This window comes from Alexandromys fortis, unplaced genomic scaffold, assembly GCF_014885135.2.
Source record: "Alexandromys fortis isolate MF-2015 unplaced genomic scaffold, M_Fortis_MF-2015_v1.1 scaffold_60, whole genome shotgun sequence".
Lineage (NCBI taxonomy): Eukaryota > Metazoa > Chordata > Mammalia > Rodentia > Cricetidae > Alexandromys > Alexandromys fortis.
The window spans coordinates 8,229,581-8,249,424 of NW_026067946.1; the positions used below are offsets into that span (position 1 = coordinate 8,229,581).

General features: G+C 41.1%; 1 protein-coding gene across 1 annotated transcript in view; it reads right to left on the reverse strand.

Moving 5' to 3' along the window:
- Positions 1–18,027: 18,027 nt before the first annotated feature.
- Ap3s1 (adaptor related protein complex 3 subunit sigma 1) overlaps positions 18,028–19,844 on the reverse strand; it is a 42,419-nt gene continuing 40,602 nt past the window's right edge. Inside the window, exon 6 of the mRNA XM_050149290.1 lies at positions 18,028–18,627. Within this exon, the coding sequence (XP_050005247.1) occupies positions 18,499–18,627 (129 nt within the window). The 3' untranslated portion in view covers positions 18,028–18,498. The remainder of the gene's footprint in view (positions 18,628–19,844) is intronic.

The following is a 19,844-nucleotide window of genomic DNA, read 5'->3' on the forward strand; positions in this document are numbered from 1 at the left end:
CTATCTATCTATCTATCTATCTATCTATCTCATCCTGGTCAAGGTTTCCCTTCCCTCCTTTCTTCTCAGTCTCTCCCCACAAACCCCCCTCTGTTCCCACCCTCCAATCCACTCCTCTGTTTCTGTTAAGGAAAGGGCAGGTCTCCTATGGATATCAATGAAATACGGCACATCAAGTTGCTGTAAGACTAAGCACCTCCCCATGTATTAAGGCTGGGAACGGTAACTCAGTATGAGGAGTAGGTTCCCAAGAGCCAGCCAAAGCTTTAAGGACAGTCGCTGCTTCCACTGTTAGGAGTCCCACAAGAAGACCAAGATACACAACTGTCATATATGCGGAGAGCCTACATCAGTCCCACACAGGCTCCCTAGTTGTTGGTTCTGACTGAATTTTTTAAATCACTTCAACTTAATTCCCATATACTATAGAATAGTTCAGATTCTGCCTTGTAAGTGCCTTAGAAACTTCAATTCATTTTGTATTGCCATATAATAAATTACCTCAAGTTTAGAGGCTTAGCATAATACCCATTTACAGCCACCATTTCCGTGGATCCCGAGTCCAGTCTCTGTTCAGGGTGTCACAAGGCTTCAGTCAGCACACAGGACAGGGCTCAATCTCATTTGAAGCTCATGATAGTTTTCCTTTTTCTTTTCTTTTCTTTTCTTTTCTTTTCTTTTCTTTTCTTTTTCTTTCTTTTTTTTGGGGGGAGGGGAAGAGAAAAGGGTTTATTCAACTTATACTTCCATATTGTTGTTTACTATCAAAAGAAGTCAGGACAGAAACTCACGGAGAGTAGGAACCTAGAGGCACGAGCCAAGGATGGCTGCTACTTACTGGCCTGCTTCCCATGGCTTGCTCGGTTTGCTTTCCTATAGAATCCAGGACCACCAGCCCAGGGATAGAACCACCCACAATGGACTGGGCCCTTCCCCATGATCACTAATAAAGAAAATGCCTTACAGATGGTTCTTATGGAGGGATTTTCTCAGTTGAAGTTCCCTCCTTTTAGATGACTCTGGCTATTTTGTTTTGAGTTGACAAATGACTGGCCAGCACAACTGACCCCTTGTCAACTTGACACAGAAACACATAGAATTCAATGATACAATTTCCTTTCTTATTCATCCCCAAGATCTCACATTAAAATCATAATTTGAAAAGTCCCACAGTATTTACAAATTAAACACTTTAAAATTTTAGTCTCTTTAAAATATCCAACCTCTCTAAAAATCTAAAACTCTCTATTAAAAGTTCAAAGTTTTTCACCTGTGGGCTCCTATAAAAATCAATATTAAATTAAATGCCTTCTTCAAGAGGGAAGAACCAGGGCACAGTCACAATCTGAACCAAGCAAAACCAAATTCCAAAACTGTCAATAATTCAATGTCCAGTTATCTGGGATTCACTCACCATCTCTGGGCTCCTCCAAGGAGCTTGAGTCAATGCTCCAGCTTTGCCATCTGCAGCACACATAGCTTGTTTTCTAAGCTCCACAAGGCTCTATTCCACTGTGGCTGCTGTTCTTGGTGGCCGTCCTATGGTATTGGCCTCCAATACACACGGGTCCTCTACTGCAACTGGGCTGCACTTCCAACAATCAGCTCCCTCATGATCGTTTTCTTTTTTTCTTTTTCTTTTTTCTTTTTTTTTTTTGGAGTACATTTTTTTTTAATTGAGAAAAAAAAAGTTTCCGCCTCCTCCCAGCCTCCCATTTCCCTCCCCCTCCCCCCACTCTTCTCCCCCTCCCCCCACTCTTCTCCCCCTATGATCGTTTTCTTAATCCAGCAATTTAGACCTCTTGGCCATGCTATGTCTCATGACTCTCTTCTAAGTTCATGGGTTGATGGGCAGATTCGTTTCTTGTTGCCTTTGAACTAAGGTTCTCATTCTCTTGCTGTAGTCAACTTCAGGCTCCCTCTCAACGCCTCGGCATTTCTAAGTATTACAGCTCAAATGGAAAGGTATCCTGGCAGACAGGAGCCAAGGAATACCATGAAGTCACACCATACAACAAACCTCATACAAAAGATTTATTGGGAGAGAAAACCTCAGGAGGGTGGCTGCCTCTGCTTAAGCAAGAAACAGCAAAGAACTGGACAGAATACAGGATTTATATAGGGTTTCTTGCAGGGGAGGGAGTTTTCCAGGGTAACCTGGGATTGGAAGGACTATGTGGTCTGATCTTGGGGCAAGCTCAGGGATTGGTAGCTTTTTTTTTTTCCCCATGTGGGTGCCTGGCCACTCCTCTCCCACCTTGAGTGACTAGGAAGGGTCAGTAGGGAAGTCTGGGTGTGGGACCTGCCCACTGGAGTTCCTCAGGCTAGGGCCTGGCCCTTGAGGGTTTACAAAGTTTACAAAGCACACAAAGGGAGTACCCCCCCCTTGAGTTGGTGTGAATAGCCAACAGCTCTCCCATGTTGCCTCCCACCATGCAGTCAGCTTCCCAGCCTGGAGGTTTGCATTCTCTAGACTAAAAGGTTGCTTTGAATCTTCCCCTCCAGTGAAAGCCTAGACTCCCACTTAGGGCACTACTTGATTAGGCTAGACCTACCCAAGTAAGTCTTCCTGGTTAATACAAAGTCCCTTGACTTATGTAAATCACTTCATCTTTACCCCACACAGAAGATAGTCCCAGTAGTGACATTCCACCACTTCCACATGCCCTGCCCACATCAAGGAAAGGGAACTGGGATTTGGACACCAGGAACCAAGGCTTTGAGAGTCTGCCTACCTTCCCACCCTATTCCTTTCTACAAGTTTAAATGCTTCTCACATAGGCCTTTCAACTCCACAATTCTTCCGGAAGGCTTCTTTTAATGTCAACTTTGTTACTAACCAAGGAGAATATCCTTCCCTTCACTGTGTAGGTTCCAGGGATGGAACACAGGTAGTGGACCCTTTCTAAAAAAAAAAAAAAAAAAAAAAAAACCTTTTTTTTTTTGCTTATTATTTCAGTTTCACACCGAGAAATAAATAATGTACTTTGATCTTTGATCTCCATTTCATTTCACTCCTTTAGGCCTTACTGTCCTCACTTGAGGAGGTAGCAGTTTAATGAGGATGTCTCTGAGGTGCCCCTGGATCCAACAGCTTCAGGTGCAAAAGGGATGACTCCACTATGAGAAACTGGCAAGTCATTGTGAGGGGAGCATGCATCCTAATCGCCCATTGCCACACTATGCAAAATTATATGTGAACGAAATCTTCAAAATACCAGAGAAAAGCTTGAACGGATTATTTTGCCTAACACTTCCAGTTTCCAGATGAAAAACACAAGGTGCAGGATCTTCAGTGCTGATGTGAAACGAGAGCCCTGAAGGAGGGGGAGATGTGAGCAGGTGCAGAGGGCAGCCTTGCCACACTGGAGAAAAGGAAGGCTGAGTATGGCAAGGACGAGTGATTCCCTAATCCCCAAGGTACCTCAGGTGGTGGGGTGGTGGTGGTGGTTTGGGGGTGTGGGAGGTCCTTCTGTATATATGTTGCTTTTATTGGTTAATGAATAAAGATGCCTTGGTCTGTGAAAGGGCAGAGAGGAGCTGGGGGGGGGGACTAAACTGAATGCTGGGGGGAAAAGGCCTCGGAGTCACAGGAAGCCATGTAACTGCTGCTGGAGAGATGCGCCATAACCTTGCGGGTAAGCCACAACCAGGTGGCAATACACAGATTAATAGAAATGGATTAATTTTAGATTTAAGAGCTAGCCAATAAGAAGCTAGAACTAATAGGCTAAACAGTGATTTAATTAATGTAGTTTCTGTGTGGTTATTTCGAGTCTGGGCAGTCAGGAACAAATGAGCAGCCTCTGGCAATGGGAGGGGGGATTGTGTGTTATGATGTGTGTGTGTGTTCTCAAGACAGAATTTCACTAAGTAGCTCAGGCTGGCCTCAAAATCACAACCATCGTGCCTTAGTTTTCCAAGTGTTGGGACTACAAGCATGCACTGCAACAACAAGTGCATAGCCATTGCAGTGCTTAGATTTGTAAATGTTATTTTTGTTTATTTATTTATTAAAGATTTCTGTCTCTTCCCCGCCACTGCCTCCCATTTCCCTCCCCCTCCCTCAATCAAGTCCCCCTCCCTCATCAGCCCAAGGACCACCCACCTCCATCCAGGTCTAGTTAGGTGAGCATCCAAACTGCCTAGGCTCCCACAAAGCCATTATGTGCAGTAGGATCAAAAACCCATTGCCATTGTTCTTGAGGTCTCAGTAGTCCTCATTGTCCGCTATGAGTAAATGTTATTTTGTAAGTCAAAGAGGATTGCAGGTATGATAGTTAAGGAGCTTGAGGCCAAAGAGATGGCCTGGATTGTCCAGATGGGTTCTATGTGATCACAAAAGTCCTTGTAGAGGAATCAGAAAAGCACAAAGAAAAAACACATAAGAGAAGCAGAGGATGATCTGAAGGTGGTTCCCTGCTGACCCTGAGATAGAGAAAGGCCTCTGAGCAAAGAAATGAGCACAATGCTGTTCCTTGAGTCTCCAGGAAGAAACAGTCTTTCAGACACTGACTTAGCACAGTGAAACTCCTTTTAGATTGTGACCTCTGGCAAGAGGATACACTTGTATTGTTTCAGGTCACCATGTTTATGACAGTCTGTGACGGCAACAGAAACCTTATACAGCAGGCATTAGGAGAGATGCAAGGGCATGGGATAGATTAAAACACCAAGGAGATTCTTAGACTTTATTGACTGCAACTGTTGTTGGTAAGGAATACATTTTATATTAACATCCATTATAAGCAAACATGCACATACAGTTTTAGACCTACAAACAAAATAAAAATATTATATATGGATTGCAAATCTGTATTTAGTCTATGAACTAATGTTTTCTGTCTTTTATTCTAGTTTTTTTTTAAAAAAAATATGTTAGTTGGGATCTATTAAATTGACTTCCCTGGGGGTCATGAAGTGGACTATGGTGGTTTGAAAGAAAGTGACCCCAAAGGGAGTGGTACTATTAGGAAGTGTGACCTTGAAGTAGGTGTGGTTATATTAGAGGAAGTGTGTTACTGTGGAGGCAGGCTTTGCGATCTCTTCTCTCAGGCTTCCTCAGTGTGAGAGTTAGTCAGCTTCCTGCTGCCTTCTGGTCAAGTTGTAGCCAGCACCATGTCTGCCTTCACACTGTCATGATGATAATGGACTGAACCTCTGTAAGCTGCCACCTCAATTAAATGTTTTGTTTGTAAGAGTTGCCATGGTTATGGTGACTCTTCACAGCAATAAAAACCCAAACTAAGAAAAAAAAATTGACTTCCCACCCTGAAAAGTATCTTGAAAAACACTGCCATTCAGGAAAGAGGCTAGGCGTGAGGGGAGCTGGAGATCAGCTGAAACCAGGCTTGAGGTGCTGAGCACACATGGCCCATAGTTTGTGTCACTGTCACCATGGCCCTAACAAAGCTAACACTATAGGCATTGTCTCTCCAGAACTGGAGTTCTCTACTTCAGTTACCTGATGGAAAGGGAAGTGTGCCACCAGGAGTAGGTAGTCAATGTCTAAAGACAATTTTTGGGAAAGTGGGTGGGTGATGGGGAAGCCTTGTTAGCCAATTATCTTTAAGAGGTGGATCCCAGAAGTAAACCGGGTGCACAACCCAGGTTCTCTCTCTCTCTCTCTCTCTCTCTCTCTCTCTCTCTCTCTCTCTCTCTCTCTCTCTCTCTCTCCTTCCCCTACCTTTCTCTCTCTCATTCCCACGGGGCACAGCTGAGCTTGGACTTTTCATTCCTGTTTAGTGAGTTTTTCCCTTACAATAAATAAAAACATAATTGTTTTATCCTTTAGGTAGCCTGGTTACTTCCCAAATCGAGCTAATTTTTTACAGTTGGTGCCCAACATGGGGTTAGGGTCTCCAGCGGCTCTGACCAGCCGCAGTCAGGATCCACTCCACCATTCATTGTGGACACAGAATTCCCGTGCAGTGGCCCCGAGTAGCCGCTAGCTGAGATCCTTCATATTTCCTCATTAAATGCCTCAGAGCTGTGCAGTCGCGGAGGGCCAAGGTGCCTGAGGACTTGGAGCTGCTCACTGTAGAAACTCAGGTAAGACATGGGCTCCCCTCAGATGCCTCTGTTCGGCGTTGCTACCTTGCTATTCTACTGCTTGTGCAGCCACTGACAAGTCAGGGACCTCTGCAGAGCAAACAGTCTGTTTGCTGTTTTTAATCTGAGCATATCTTTAAGCATTAACACTAAAATCAGATTCAAACCAGCCACACGGCTTCAAGTGTGCTGTGACATCTACTGGCAGGTAATGGTTATTGCACCTACTCCGGTTCAAATTCAATCACAGGCAAGATCTATAATTTGAAATATAAATTTTTTTATATTTGATTCTGGGGATTAACTTTGTCATCCATATTTTATCCTTAAAAACATGGTTTAATAATAGGGACAAGAATTAGGCACTTTTATAAATGATACAGTCTTTACAGATTGACAATGATCAATTAAAAGGGAAATGAGTGCTCTGGAGAAGGAGACAACCAATTTGACAAACAAAACCCAGGCGAATGAGGCACTTTTATAAATGATACAGTATTTACAGACTGATAATGACCAACTAAAAGGACTTTAGTAAATATTTTATTTTCTCCATGTCTATTTTGTCTATATCGTATTCTTTATTGAATGTATGTCTATATGAATAATGTTTAAGTTTTCCACAATGAACAATAGAGTTTTCTACAGATCCTTTTCCTGCAGTAATCTTTGAAGTTTCCCAGCAAGAAAATGGGGCCCCACAGCAACAACTCCATCTGGTTGAAATGACATTGTGATGCTGATAGTGTTACTATTAAGACCAGGTTTTGTTTTGTTTTGTTTTGTTTTGTTTTGTTTTGTTTTTGGGGTACCAGCTGCTGAAATGGTGCACTTTCTCATGATGTTCTGGCCAGAACTCCAAATAATAACTTTGGTAAAAACTCTATCAACGGCTTGGAAATCGTTTGCAACTATACTAGACAGTAATCTTGAAACTTAACCATCACTTTACTTTTGCAGGATCCCATGACAGTGAGAAGCAATTCTAGAAAACAATGTTCCCTCTCCCAAAAAAGTTTGTCTTCAGGTTGGGAACACAGTTTAGGGGTTGTTGATTATTTGTATAAGGCAGAGGGTTGGGGTAGAAACTATGTAGGTTCAAAAGAGGAGAGATAATAATAGTGGGTAATAGAGTGAATACTTGTGAGTTATTATTTATAGATAATTTACATTGGCATAATTTTTGCATATTGATACAAGTTTAAATTGTATTGGTTATTTCTAACATTTGTACACCTATGCAAAGTTATTCTGTCAGATTGTATACATGCATGTTTCTACCTCTGTTTAGGACATTTTGTATATTGATACAACTTTTAGGATATATTTTTGTATTGCATTATGTATTATTCTTACCTCTTAACAAGATACTTATACATTGTTTACATTTTGAGGTCACTGTCCTCATTTGTTGCACATTCATTTACAAATTAATATTCTGACATAAAGTCTTAGTCTTTAAGTTATATAGGTATTAAATATTACAGGTCAATGGTTATTCATGTTTGTCATACATATAGTCAGATTAATTAGGTTCTTTAGATACATAGAGATTGTATTCAGTCTAGATAGGGAATCTTCAACCACTTCAAGGATCTGTAGAACATGGCATTTAAATAACTTAAGAGTTCTGTTGTCATGAGACATGATTGCTCCTGGGATCACCGATCTATTCCTGAGAGAATGTTGAGCACCAAAGACACTCCACTCAGAGTTTGTTTTCTTCTTGGCATAATTGGCCTTTGGGCAAGGAACTGCCTATGCCTTGACCACTGACAAAGTACGTGGTATCTGGACCAGATAAGCAAGACACAAGGAAAAGGACTGCCAAACCTTGCCAAGACAGGGTAAGATGGTTCTGAAAAAATTTCCTGCCTCTGAAAATGGTCTGTCAGTTACACTAGGCCTTAACCAAAGTTGGTTGCTTTAACGTTGCAAATGAGATTTTGGGTGATTGCTAGGTAGCCAATTGTCTCCATCATATATTGCTCACTTTGGAAGCTGCTTGATTGTACTTCCTGCCTGCTCAGGTAATACTATCTCCCTTCTCAGGCCTTCGATGGGGTTGAAGATTAGATAGTCATAGTTACCTTCCTCTCATGATTTAACCAAGCTTATTTCTGATGCAAGATTTACTCTTTAAAATGGAATGTTTATTAAAACATTTATCATGTGTTCCTTGCTTAATATTGCTTATGCTGTTTGTAATTTTATACTTGATATCTGTTCCTACTGTACATAGTTTTGTATTAGGTTTTGATAGCTCTTGTTTAGACAAAAGGGGGAGGTAATGGGGAAACCTTGTTAGCCAATTATCTTTAAGAGGTGGATCCAAGTTAAGGCGTGGCTTTCTGGGACTGGGAGTTAAAATGGGTGCAGGGCCCAGGTGCTCTTTCTCTGTGATTCCTGTGGGGCACAGCTGAGGTTGGACTTCTCATTCCTGTTTCATGAGTTTTCCCCTTGTAATAAATAAAAATACAATTGTTCTATCCTTTAACTAGCCTGGTTATTTCCCGAATTGAGCTAATTTCTACAGGTGGGGGACTGAAATGGGCATCTAGCATTCAGAGGCCTGGGGTGCTACTGCTAACCACACCCGGCCCAGCCCTGTGCAGCCCTCCCCTGCCCAGCCCCTTACAAGAATGACTTGTCTAGCCTAAAATGTCAGCCACCAAGACTGAGATATCCCACTCCAGATGCTTTTTGTCTTAGGCTGCCATGCCCAGTGGTCACTTGGCTTCTTTGAAACCCTTCCCCAGGTGGGTTTGTACCCCTTACCTACTAGGAACTGTCAAATATTCTTGGCAGCTTGTGGCAAGTGACAGCTGCACTCTAAAGGTGGAACTGAGCAGTGTGGGTAGCTGCTTGCCTGTGATCTGACAATTTAGGACGTGAAGGCAGGAGGATCAGCCACTAAAGGCCAGCCTGGGCCATTCAGGAAACCCTATCTCTAGCTAGCTAACTAAATGAATAAACAAGTTTTTAAATTAATCTGGAAGATGTAAGAGGATGGTGTTTATGAGATCCTAAACAATCACATCTGCAATGTGTCAAACTTGCTAAATGGCAAAGCAGGTGATCCTTGCCACCGCCATTGCAAAATATACTTGACTTCAAGTCTACTGCAACCAGATGTAACATATACTTGATCTTCTGAACAGGATACCGGCAGCATGGGCTCACTGCAGATATAAACAAGGATGACTTCTGCCTTCTAATGCAGCATGGCTGTTTTCACTCTGAAAATAACCGTGTCTCGGACTTTCTGAGCTTTGTTGTAGGGCACTAGAAAGTGCCGAAGGGTGAAAGGATTGCTCAGTATCTAATTGGTGGTGTTTCTACAAGAAACCAGTATAAATGCACCCTATGTTTAGGGAATGACACCCAATTAGAGACTCTGTGGGCAGCCACGAGCATAGGACCAGTTCCTTGTGGCTCAGGAGGGTGGAGTGAGAAGTGGAGGGTTTGGGGGATGGCAGGGGATGCCCAAACCTCCAATATGGAAACAGTGTGTTTTAGCCTCCACTCAGGCAAAAAGCCTCACATGTCTCACTAATTACTCCTCCATCCGCGGTTTTGAAGTCTGGGTAGGAGTGTCTTCTGCTTCCATGTGAACATGAAAGCACCAGTAGAACTGCCAGGAAGTGGGGGATGCGCTACAAAGGCAGCCTCGAACATAAGCATTTAAAGCCCTGCCTCCTGAAACCAAAATAACTCTACTGGGAAAACACTGTGATCTGAATTACTGTATGGCGGCGTGCAGTCTGTCCCCAGCCTTGTGGAGGGCTGGACTGTGGTAAAGAGTGGTCTTAGCAACCCCAAAATTCAGGAGAATTAGTAAAGTAACAAAGGCATTTGAAGAAGATGTTTCATGCAGAACAAACACTTCAAAATGAAAATCGCTCTTTCCTAACCCTTGTATGGAGCTTATGAAGCAGGGGCACATGTAAAAACAAAATGAATCCTGGAAAAAATACATTTCCCTGAACTCTGCAGAATATTAAGGTGTGCTACATTTGTCTATGATGTAGAACATTTGTTTAGTGATGCAAAGATGTGTTGCATTTGTTTAACTCCGTGAAGCTGTGGTTCTTTGCCCGTCTAAAACACTGGCTGGTCTAATAAAGAGCTGAACGGCCAAGAGTGAGGCAGGAGAATGGACAGGCAGGGCTGGCAGGCAGAAAGAATAAATACAAGGAGAAATCTGGGAAGAGGAGGAGCTTGAAAGATCGAGGAGTTGAGAAAAGAAGGGACCAGCCACATAGCCAGATACAGAATAAGATGGAAAGAAAAGATATATAGAAATAGAAAAAGGTAAAAGTCAGAGGCAAGTATGGTATTTGAGTCTTGAGGCCATATACCTCATGAGGCAAGCTGCATGGGATTTTTCTGAGCTTTGCCTTGGCTTGTTTTACAACATGAAGGGAATGGAAGGTGTGCAGTTGAAACGCAGAGATCAGAGGAGGTTCTGACTGATATCAACTCTATCAACTCTTAGGGAGTCATCTGTGATAGAAGCTAATTTTGATACAATGTTTATCTCCTACCTCCTGTGATGTTACATGGGTAGTCACCACCTTTACTCGTTCTCATCAACGTTCTCAGGTTTCTGCCCACCTCCTGTACAAAAGAGGGACTGACTTTCAGTATCTGTCTTTGAAGTCTTACCCAGTGAGCTGTGAATTAGCAGGCTGGTGTATGTAAGCGGGGCCACTCATTATTCTACCCCGTGGTACCTGGGACCCGTGCAGTCTACTTACAGGGGACATGGCATCATAGAGTGGCTGATGATTTAGCCACAGATTTAACTCTGGAGAATGTGGCTCAGTCTCTGTGCCCTCTGCCCCATCATTTCCGTTTTACCACTGACTACTGCCAGGTCTGCCTATCTTCATGATCCGATAGCTTGACAAAATCCCAGCTCTCTTCTGGATACACAGTACTCACCCGTCAGGGCCCAGATGCCCAAAGAACTGTTTTCCACAGGGTATGTGAGTTCCCTCTGTCGGTGGCATGATTTGGTTACAGAATCCTATGCTGGATTCTCCCACTGGGGCATACTCATAAACACCACAGTCTTCTCCCAGCTCTGGCAGCTCCGACACTACTGGGTGCGCAGGAAGTGCACAAAGAGGAACTCCTCGCAGCTGCACAGCCCTGGCATACGCAGCCCTGGAGTGCGGTTGACACTGGAGAAAACCGACTTTCCCTTTAACAGTGGGTATCAACTGCAGCTAGCTTCTCGGTTAGGGGCGGGACTTTGTGCCCACTTCCTCTTCGCTGTGCTGGGATTCTGTCTGGTTTGAACTGTGCAGGCCTTGTGTGTGCTTGTCAGTCTCTGTGAGTGCCTGTGTCCCCTTCCTTGACGTGTCTGTAAGATTGTATGACCATCGAACTACAGGAGTAAGTCAGTCATCTTTCCTCGTCCACTAGGGGCCACTGTCCTCACAGTTTCTCTCACACTAACCAAAGGTCCTTAGAGACCGGTAAGAAGTCTGGTGGCTTCTCTGGTACCACCGTGTGGCTTTTCAGTTTTTCTTACTTTCAAGTTGTTCATGAAATTAGAAATGCCATCCCTGCTTAATTTTCTTTTTCATCAGCCAAGTTAAGCCCCTCCTTTCCCTCACACCTTTTGTGTGAACAGAACATGCATTATTAAAGCAAAAGTAAATAGAAATAAAATGCAAACAAACAAAGCCAGGCATGGCTACATGTGCTGTAACCCTAGCACTGGGGTGGTGGAAACAGGAACATCCTGAGGGATGTCAGCAAGACTGGCTAGGATGGGAAGCTTCCGGCTTAGTGAGAGGCAGAGCGATGAGGAAGATACACACCTGATGTACTGCTCTGGTCTCTAAATGCATGCGCAATTACATTCTTGCACCACATACGACACACACACAGAGAATGCATTTGCCAGATTAATACTATATGTGTAGATATGTATGTAATAAATGTGTATACACAGATGCCACCTACAGGTTTATTAATCTCCTCTAAGAGATATCACACTGACACAGTAGTTAAAACTGGGTTGCAGCCTGAAATTTGTGGTAGTACACTGTCGTCTTCCAGGGCCTAGATGTAGGGAACAGATCTATCAATTAAATGGGAACATGGACTTCCAACACAGTCTCTAAATCAGCACTGACAGTTAGAGGGTGGGGCCACAGGTCTGTTTGCAGTATGGCCAAGTATTTTAAAGTTCTGTGAAGCATTTATTCTCTGGGCAGTAATATTACTAGCCTACTGAATAAATCAGTTTATCTGGTTCAATTTCAACTTTTAAGGATTTTAAATAGTACACACACACACACACACACACACACACACACACAAACTATATGAACTATATAAAATGGTTTCAAAATAATGTACTTTAAGGTTTACTTGTATTCCCAATTTCCTGCTGTTTCTTCTATATATGCATGACTTATCTTTGTATTTTAAAAAAGGTAAATAATTTACTCACTTTCTTTCTTTTAAGGTAACTTTCATTAGGATGGTTAATCTTGTGTCAACCTGACCAAGCTATAGAATATGAGATATCTGATCAAACACTCTGGGTATGGTGCTAGGGAGAGAGACTAACATTTAAGCTGGCAGAGGAGTAAGCAAGTATCTGTAACGTACTGAGGCGCATCCCATCAGCAGCTCTGAAGAGAGCATGGCTTACCTACCTGGTCCCTAGGAAGGGACGGGCTCTGCTCTCACTGCCTTCTCCTTCCTTAGGACGGAGACTGGAGCGCCAGCTCTTCCCGAGTCTGGTGTCTGGTTGACGCTGCAGATCCTGAGTCTTGTCAGTCTTCTCAACATCACCTTATAATAGCCTCCGTAGTCCTATACACACGGCTTTTCTGAGGAGCACTTACATACAGGTAACATACCACAATCTACTTCCCTAGCTTCCTTTTTTCACCAAGCAGTGTATTCTAAAGACTATTTCTTGGCAATATTGAGAGGCCTTTTGATTCTCTCTGGCAGCGCCCTGGGATTGTACGGTATGGATGCAACATGGCCTTTCTGTCAATCCTTGACAGACACTGGCTCATCCTAGTATTTGCTATTATAAGTATGGCAGTTTCTAAATACTGTAGCCATTTTTCTGGTAGATAAACAATTAGTTGATTTCATGTTCTATTTTGGTTGGTAGAAAATCATCGTAATAAATGTCTTTATATTAAAAGACATCAGTCAGGGGTTGTGGGACACACCTGAAGTCTCAGAACTTAGGAGGCTAAGACAGGAGGATCCTGAAGGTTAACACTAGAAACACACAGATTCTATTTTAAAAGAGAAACAATGATAGGAAGGAATTCTGCATGAATACAGAAACAACAAAGGTTGTCACAAGATATTTGTATGTTTATTTTTCATTAAAATTTCTATAGAACTTGATATATTCTTTAAAATGTTAGGGTAAATCGTACCCCAGGTATCAATATGAGCAATCTCTTGTTTCCTTCAGTCATCTCTACCATTAGCTGTAAGTCAACTCCACTAATTTTTGCCAAGACAACGTGAATAACATCTAACTGTTCCTTAGCCCGTGCTCCCTGATTACCAGTGAGGTCAAGCATCACTATGGGTTTACTGGATACTGATATTGCTGACTTGCTTTTCTAATCATTAGTGTAATCTTGCTATGTTTGGTTTACCAACCCTTTTTAAAAATTGTATACCAACTACTTTGTAGACCCACAAAAAGTATTTTAATTCTTACAATATACTCTGGTTCTTTCTTCTTGAACATTTAACATATTTAAGACTTGAGGAATTTGTTAAAAAATAACCTACTTGCCAGGCGGTGGTGGCGCAAGCCTTTAATCCCAGCACTCGGGAGGCAGAGGCAGCAGGCGGATCTCTGTGAGTTCGAGGCCAACCTGGACTACAAGAGCTAGTTCCAGGACAGGAACCAAAAGCTACGGAGAAACCCTGTCTCGAAAACCAAAANAAAAAAAAAAAAAAAAAAAAAAAAAAAAAAAAAAAAAAAAAAAAAAAAAAAAAAAAAAAAAAGCCCTACTTAACAGATTTGTTTAGATTTTTTTTTTATCCTGGTAATTCATACATACAGCTGCATTAAAATATAAATATTTAAAGACTCCCCTCACTTTGACATTGTTATACTGTCAAGGTTATTTTGAGTAAAACCTTGTATTAGTATTAAGACTCAAAAGGTATGTATATCTCACATGTAACTGAAAATTTGACTGGCAGAGTTGTGCTTAAATTTTTTCTTCAGAGTTTAAAAGTCATTTCTCCTTGCAGTTTATAAAATATTTTTATTGTATGTGTGACATTTTTCTTATCTTTACTTCCTCACAGATTTTAGAATCATGTTTTGGTATTAGGATCTGAGCATGTCCCTGTCCAATGATGAAACAAGTCAAACCTTAATCCCCAAAATTATAATAATATAGAAAATAGAGTCTTTACGATATAACGAGGTCATAGAAGTGAGGTTCTCATGAATAATGTTTTAAGGGTACTAACAGAAGGCCAACAGGATGGTTCACAGAATACAGGCACTTGCTGACAAGCCTTAGTTCAATCCTGGAACCTACACAGTGGAGAGAGAGAACCACCTCACCCAAGTTGTCCTCTGACCTCCAGGGATGTATTGCAATGCACATGTCTGCATGCATGCATGTGCACATGCACACACACACACACACACACACACACACACCTAAGGAAGCTTGTCTGCCATGTGAAGACACAGCAAGCAGATGCCTTTTATTAGGAATGTGACGTTACCTAAAAGCAAATATGCTGAAGGCTTGATCTTGAATGGAAACTTGCAGAATACCACTCATAGCTTTTACAGCACCTCAAAGAGACTAAGATACTGCCAAAAACATGTTGAAATGCTAATTGCCAACACAAGGGTATAAAGAAGGAATTCAATTACTTTAAGGTGATCACATCATGTAATAGGGCCCTTATGAATGGGATTAATGCCCGTGAGAGGTTCCAGAGAGCTGGCTAGTCCATACCATCTTCTGAGGACACAACTAGGAGGTGTCTGTCTGGACCAGAAAACCTGGCACTTGCCATACAAAAAATCTGCCGATTTCTTCATCTGAAATTTCTTAGTCTAGAACACTGAGAAATAAGTTTCTGCCACTTATAATCTACCCAATGTACGTTATTTTATTACATAGTACCAGGCCAACTAGGGCACTATATTAGTCTTTTTCGCTTGTACTCTGTGGGCCTTTTGACCCCTAAGCTTTTACAATTCAAGTAAATATTAAGAAAAATGGATGATGGGGAAACACAGGCCAAATTATTCCCTATCTTTTTTGATGCCTCAACCTACAGAATTTCATGGAATGATTCTCTGATTTTACCTTTTATTTCCCAAATGTCTTTTAATTTATTTTTCTAGAAACTGTTTGAACTTTACCTCCTAATCCTTCTATTAAATATTCAATTCTATAATATATAAAATATATCCAGTAACTGTGCTTGGCATGGTGGCACAGGCCAGCAATCTCAGCACCAGGGAGGTAGAGGCAGGAGGATAAAGAGTTCAAAGTCTTCTTCAGGAACTTTGAGAGCAGACACACAATTTATATTCATCCAGTAATTTCATTTACTTCCCAAACTGTTTTAAACAAACAGAATGTTTTAAAACAAAGAGTATTAGGGTTGCTTGTTGCTACAAAAGACTCTTAATACATGAAAATTATTGAGAGACGCTTTCATAGTATCCTCAGAACTGTCTCCCTAAAAGTGTGGAAAAGGAGAAATGTTTATTCCATTTTCACATATCAGGCGGTGTTGCTTGCCTTCACCTCAGAACTGCACACACAGAGTGCTAAGAGGGTTCCTCCACTGCTCCATCTGGCGTGGACAGCGAAGTCCCAGGGAAGGCAGGCAGTGATACGGAGGGTAACACCCAGCTGCAGGGCAGAGGGCCAAGACAATGAAGAACTGGTTCCTAGGGCAGCAGCTAGAGTATGCAGCTGAGAGTACTTTTGCAGTGAAACACGGTGGTATTAAGTTGGAGAGAGTGAGAATTCTTCATTTCTTAAGTGTTTAACCTTTAAGTTTGGCTGTGTTGTCTGCACTGGCTTCTAGCTTCCAATGTTCCCAGTCATCAATAGAGGTGATGTGGGGTTATCTGCTTGAGAGCACGGGCCTAACGACCTGACAGGAAGCATGGGAAGTGACTTTTCACCTGCACAGGTTTACTGGAGTGTGACATGGCCGGCTGACATCAGTGAGAAGCTCTCAGTTAATAACTGCAGGTTTGATGCTGGGTAGGAGAAGCTCTGTGAATTCCAAGCCAGCCTGGTCTACCCAGAGAGTTCCAGATCAGTTAGGGATACAGAGTGAGACCTGTCTCAAAACAACAATAACAACACACACACGTCTTTTCTCCTGGAAGAATAGTGTCTTCTCCTTTCCAAAGGCAGAGTTGAGGGATATTTAAGTCTGGCTGACCTGACTTAAATCACCATTTGGCTGATTTTTAGGGTCCTCTGCCATACATCAGTGCTCAGTCTTAAGTCATGCCTGTCCCTGCCATCTCTTGCAGAGAGGACAGGCAACAGGGGAAATATCGAAGTCAATTTATTTTTCTAGACCTATAGAAGTAATTTCATTCTAAGTGCTCTAGTACCTCCAGCTCCTAAAACTGGGGGGCTCGTTTGTGTGAGCCCGCATACTTCAAGACTTCCTGCCGCCTGACTAACACTCACCTTTGCAGGATGGCTTTATGTGCATCCTGCTCACTTACAAGCGCCTCCCTCCCAAAATGCAATTCTTCGTGACACTTTGCATCTGAGTAATTTTTAAAACTTCTGTCATTTTGATGTGGTTTAGGAGTACAAACATGAATAATCTATGTTCAAAAGAACATTTCTTCCTTGTTTTACTCTGACACATCTAAACGCTTCACGTGACTGACTATGCCTCACAGTACGCCAGCCTCGGAGAAACACCTACAAGACCAACAGCAGGAGCATTAAGTAACTCGCTCCACTGCCGTCTCCTGCAGTTTCTCAGTATCTGAAGCACATCCCTGGATGTGGGCTCTGCAGTTTTTCTTCCTGACCATGCTTATCCCACAAATTTCCGCTTGTATGACTTTCCCCCAAGTCTTTTTTTTACTATCTCAAAGCTGGTGGTAATTTTAAAAACTGAAGGTTCAATTTTCTTTTATCTCAGTATGATTCCATACTAGGAATCCACAGAGAGAGAAATATGCTTCGGTGTAAGAAAAAAAACACCCCTAAGAACAACAGGATATGGTTTTGTCTCATTGCTTAAAGTGGAGAAATAAAGCAGACAAAGCTTGAAAGAAATGAAAGTGATTTTTTTTTCTTACGGCGTTCTTAGAGTAAAATTCATATGTAAAACAAATCTGTAGAAGTGCTTCAAAAAAAACATGTCTGGGAAAAACAACTGTATAGAAAACCATGGTCTAACTTGAAAAGAAACCCTCGGTTCTCAAGGTAAGACCACAGGAGACGAAACAGTCCAATGGGCCAAACATCAGAACACATGCCAGAGGTTAAAAGGCAAAACCAACCAATCAGGACCCAGCAGTTCCTTCGGCTGTAATTTTACAGCAGGAACTGGAATCCTCACTAACAGGTGCCAGCTGACATCACTGGGCATCATCTGGGCAAGAATGGGAGGCAAAGAGCTTAAGGCAAAGCTATTTATAGGAAAACAAAACAGTTCTTTAACATTTTTGAAAAAGATAATGTCCTCTCGCACTACAAGCCTCATCACACAGAACAAACACGCTGAAATACAGTCCTCCGTCTGTGCCACAGCAGCTTCCCAACGACTCTGTGAGCTTCTGAGGAATAAAAACATGAGTGTGAATTGAGAAAGTCAACACTGACAGGTGTTTAACAGTGGTAAAATATACTTTTATTTACTTTGTTGAGTCAGAAGGTTGTAAAAAAAATTATTGCTAAAGTAGATACCAAGCAAAACAGAAAGGTACTTTAGAAGTCCAGCTACCTTGGAGTTTATTTAAACTAAGGAAAAGGTCATGTTTTCATGCAATACATACTTGGTTCTTTAAATAACAATTGTGACAAACAGCAGAAAGAATTAGAGAATGCTGCACTTGTGATCCATACAAAACATCAACATTTTGGGTTGTACATAATTAAAGAAACATCTCACTTTTCGAAATACTGTAATAGCCAATATATAGAGGCATGCCTTTATGTGGGCATAGGAATGCAATTTAGAAAAGAAAAAATAATCACACTGGAACCACTCAATTTCTTTAAAATCACTGAGCAAGAAAAGCAACATTGAACTTCCATACTGATTTTATGCAGCTTCTATACAGTACCTTGACTTAAATCCAAGAGCAAAGTTAAGACTCTCCTCCTCTATTTTTGGTAAACAACTGCATGGTAAACTTAGATGACTTTCCCTCTGGATTTACCTGGGAGTGGCCTTTTTAATATTTTATTTAAAAGAGGGCAGGTTTGGCACTTTTATACTGATGTCACCAATGTTAATATTTCTTGGGATCTCAGGAAGATTCATATTCTTTACAGCTGATACAGCACGGGCTGGAGCTCCTGCTAAGCCAGCCTGTATACAGAAGCAAATAAAAGAAAAAGAAAATGTACAACTCAGGTGTAGCTCATTACAAACAAACTCAGCAATGGAGGACAATGGTAAAAGGTTTTCACATAACAAGCTTAGAGACCAGATGGCAGTTTGAATCAGTATGAGATGGTTACTTTGAAATACTAATCTATAAAGAGAAAACAGCTGACACATTAGAAAATACAATGGATACATGCAATAACAATGTAAAGAAAGATTTAAGTACAAGTTATGTGTGCTACCCAGATACCACACAGTGTTCAAATAAAAGGTAAATTTTAGCTACAATTTAACAGACATCAGTTTTGAGGAATGATTTAGATTAATTTCCTTATTAAACATCTTTTGAAACAAACATGATAGGTTTGTTTTTATTTTAAAATGGAAATAATATATGTTTATAAAACAAAAATAATAGCAATTATTTAGCTTCTTCATTCAGGGCTAAATCCTTACATTTTAAAACAATGAAATTGGTCTTATTACTGTTGGGGCTCTTCCAAAGTTTCTAAGAAAGGTCTAAAACATTAAAAGAATATTACATCTTTAGGGAAGCCTTAATCCAAAAAGAATAATTCTTCCTAAGACTGAAACTGCATGGAGCAAGCCATTAGTGGGAATCAAATGAGTAAGCATGCTTTGTCCTCTGATTAGACTCAACAACATGCTGAGTTTCAACCACACAAACTTAGAGAAAGAACAGTCTACATAAAGAAATGAAGTTTAAATTTCACTTATCACCATTAGTGCATATACTTGGATTCCTCTAGAAGGAACCTGTGTAATTTGTTAGATAATTTGTTAGAAACTATGATTTAAACTGAGAGAACTCTACATATATATAATTTTTGAGTTAAATTAATAGGCTTCACTGTCAAGATTTAACATACACCAATAAGATTTCACTGTCTTTAAAAATTCAGACTATATAAAAAGCAAAGCCAACAAATCCATCTGAATTGAGTGGCACTGTTTTACACAAAACAAACACTTCCCCTTTGCTCAATTACATATATGAAAAGACAATATCCATGAAATTAGAAGCAATAGTTTTAAAGTCCCTTTTCATAATTTACATTTTTCTTCTGTAATCCTACCTCTTTTAATTAAAATAATAGTAATAATAAAGCTGTTGTTACCTGAGATAAATCTTGACTGATACAAAATAGGCCAGTGTAAACTATGTGCTGAATAAAGGA